The sequence below is a fragment of the Sinocyclocheilus rhinocerous genome, unplaced genomic scaffold (assembly GCF_001515625.1).
Source record: "Sinocyclocheilus rhinocerous isolate Xijiao unplaced genomic scaffold, SAMN03320098_v1.1 scaffold1531, whole genome shotgun sequence".
Lineage (NCBI taxonomy): Eukaryota > Metazoa > Chordata > Actinopteri > Cypriniformes > Cyprinidae > Sinocyclocheilus > Sinocyclocheilus rhinocerous.
Genome location: NW_015652147.1, coordinates 51,943 through 54,891, shown reverse-complemented (window position 1 = coordinate 54,891; position 2,949 = coordinate 51,943). Strand labels below are relative to the sequence as shown.

The following is a 2,949-nucleotide window of genomic DNA, read 5'->3' as shown; positions in this document are numbered from 1 at the left end:
CCCCACTAGCTGTTGGCTCTGGTTTCTGTATTGTCAAATTCACTGTACTTCTTTAAAAAAATTAAATGTAATCTAAGACAAAAAAAATAAATTCACTGGTGTCCTTCTACTTCAAAGGCCAATGGCACTGGTGGAATTGGAATTGTTGAAGTGATTCAAAAGGCCATGAAAACTTTAACCTACAAGTCCCTGTGCTTCCCTGAGGCCATGAAAGCTCGAGGAGTGGACAACAAGGAAGATCTGCCCAACTATTACTACAGAGATGATGGCATGATGGTCTGGGAGGCAGTGAAAAGGTAACTGATAAATGACACAAAAATGTACAGATGTTCAAACACTTATGGTGAGAATTAATAACAATGAAGTAATCAGTAAAGCATTTGACACCAGAATTTATTTTGGAATTTGCTGATTCATCATTTAATTTGATCTTTCTCCAGTTTTGTTTCTGATGTGGTCAGGATCTACTACGGCAGTGATGAGACCGTTCAGAAGGACGAGGAGATCCAGGCATTTGCTCAAGATGTTTGTTTCTCTGGTATGAAGAATTGTCCCAAGGATTGTGGTGAGTACAGGATCAATTGACTAAAATGTAAGTATGTTGATATCTGTGCAAGCATGCACAGTGTGAGCGTTTGTATGATTACATATGCATTGTGATAACATAGCAGACGAGACACCAATTGTTGCCAATTTTCACAGAGTTTCCGAATTCCCTGAAAACTCGGGAGCAGTTGGTCGAGTACTTGACTCTTGTGATTTTCACAGCTTCAGCACAACATGCTGCTGTCAACTTTGGACAGGTGGGATTAGACACTTTTTTGGATGAATATAAACTATGGCTGGGGTAGTATCTATAGGCTGATATCTGTGTGCCTGTCCTACGTTCCAGTATGACTGGTTTGCCTGGATCCCCAACAGTCCTTCCACCATGCGGAAGCCTCCTCCCACACAGAAGGGCCAGGTGGACATGAAGTATATCATGGAGAGTCTGCCAGACCGTGGACGTTCCAGTTGGCATCTAGGAGCAGTTTGGGCCCTCAGTCAGTACCAGGACGAAGAGGTTTGATGACTGATCATTCATAACTAGTTTGAATATACCGTATTGGCGACCGCGTTTTTTCAGATGTATTTCCAAGAAAAAAACATCGTCTTATATTCGGGTCAATACGGTACTTGCTTCCCACAAAATTGCTTAAAACAAAGTAAACATAGTGTTTTGTCCAAATCTTCTTCTCCCCAGCTGTTTTTAGGCGTGTATCCAGATAAGCACTTCACTGAACAATCAGTCATAGAAGCCACTAAGACTTTCCGCAAGAAATTAGGTGAAGTGACCAACATCATCAAGAGCCGAAATGAAAAATTGAAACTGCCCTATTGGTATCTGTCTCCAGACAGAATCCCTAACAGTGTGGCCATCTGAGAGAGCATCTGTGGTAAACATTTCTAAACCACATTTGATTTTAACTAGTATATGCTTAACATCCAAAGAAAATATGTAGGAAAGCTTGGCGGGCATGGTTTTAACTGGGCTATTTGGATCCACATCACAACATAACTTAATAACAAAATCATTGCTACAGTAACTGTAAGGATTTTAGTCAAAATGGTAATCTGGGTAAAAAAATTATAATAATACAAATTATTCCAAAAAATTAATGTCTATACAAATCAAATAAATGTGCAGTCAACATTCACAGTAATTGAAATGTGATTTATTTATGGATTCTCATCAGCAACATTTGTGAGTGTTAATGTGTTACTTCAAGAGAGCAAACATCTGTTTTTTTTTTTATTCAATTGAATTTTTATAAAACATTTAAGAATCATTGCTTATTAATGTAGTTATCATTTGACCATTTATTAATGTATTCATTTTGGTAACACTTTATTTTAAAGTCCAATTCTGGCTATTAACGATGACTTTTGCCACAATAAACTCCTTATTTGCCTCTTATTAATAGTTAGTAAGATAGTTGTTAAGTTTAAGTATTGGGATGTAGAATACGTGCTTTAAAACTATTAATAAACAGCCAATATGATAATAATAGACATGCAAGTAAGCAACTAGTTAATAGTGAGAATTGGTCCCTAAACTAAAGTGTTACCTTCATTTTATTACATTAATCATTTATTCTTCATTTATGTCATATTATGTTTTTATATTACATTTATATTACTTATTATTTCATTTCTATTGTTGTTTAATCTTATGATAGTGGGGTTTCATAACATAATAACGCTTGTTGGATTTGTACTGATTAAATGAAGTATGAGCATTGAAACACATGATTATTCAATAAACCAACTCTGCTCATTTTTACCATCACTTTGTTTTCCGCTTTCTTGGTCAAATTCTCAGGCTGATAGAAGACTGATAATACACCTTTGGTTACCAGACAAGACTTGCTGTTGATAGATTTTACTGGTTTGGATACCAGACAAAACCGATATTTTCTGATAGGATTTGACATCTGAGGTTGGAAATCTTCTATAGAAATCTAACAGTAAAACGAATAAGATATTATTTTGGCGTCGCCGCTATAGTATATAATGCTTGAGTGAGGCGGGATATTTCTATTTTATAGATACATCTTCCTTCAATCTCCTCCATTCTCATTTTTTATATCCTTTCATTCTTGCATCCTAAGATGGAACTACTGTAGGATACTAGGAAAGGAAACAATGGAGGGACTTGAGGATGCACATTAGTTTTATTGAAAAGTATCCATGTTTAAGAGAAAAACAGATACATCCAATCCAATCTAGCTTGTTGAACTGCCTGACATTCTCTTGCACAATTTCAATAATCTATTATTTTTCTGTATATTTATCAGCCCGGTCTCATGAAAATGCGTATAAATAGTACGCCAAATAAAAACAAAAACTTGTGGTATTGATACGCAAAAATTGACTCTCGCGTGCATATGATACGCATGTCTTTGGCGT

The 2,949-nt window shown here is 35.9% G+C and overlaps 1 protein-coding gene across 2 annotated transcripts in view; it reads left to right on the top strand.

Annotated features, from left to right (window-relative positions):
* LOC107713771 (arachidonate 5-lipoxygenase-like) overlaps nucleotides 1-1,671 on the top strand; it is a 10,372-nt gene extending 8,701 nt beyond the window's left edge. For both annotated transcript variants that reach the window (XM_016519380.1, XM_016519379.1), the window contains 5 exons: nucleotides 118-296; nucleotides 441-565; nucleotides 703-803; nucleotides 893-1,063; nucleotides 1,244-1,671. In XM_016519380.1, the coding sequence (XP_016374866.1) occupies nucleotides 118-296; nucleotides 441-565; nucleotides 703-803; nucleotides 893-1,063; nucleotides 1,244-1,423 (756 nt within the window). In that variant the 3' untranslated portion in view covers nucleotides 1,424-1,671. The remainder of the gene's footprint in view (nucleotides 1-117; nucleotides 297-440; nucleotides 566-702; nucleotides 804-892; nucleotides 1,064-1,243) is intronic.
* The last annotated feature ends 1,278 nt before the right edge of the window (nucleotides 1,672-2,949 follow it).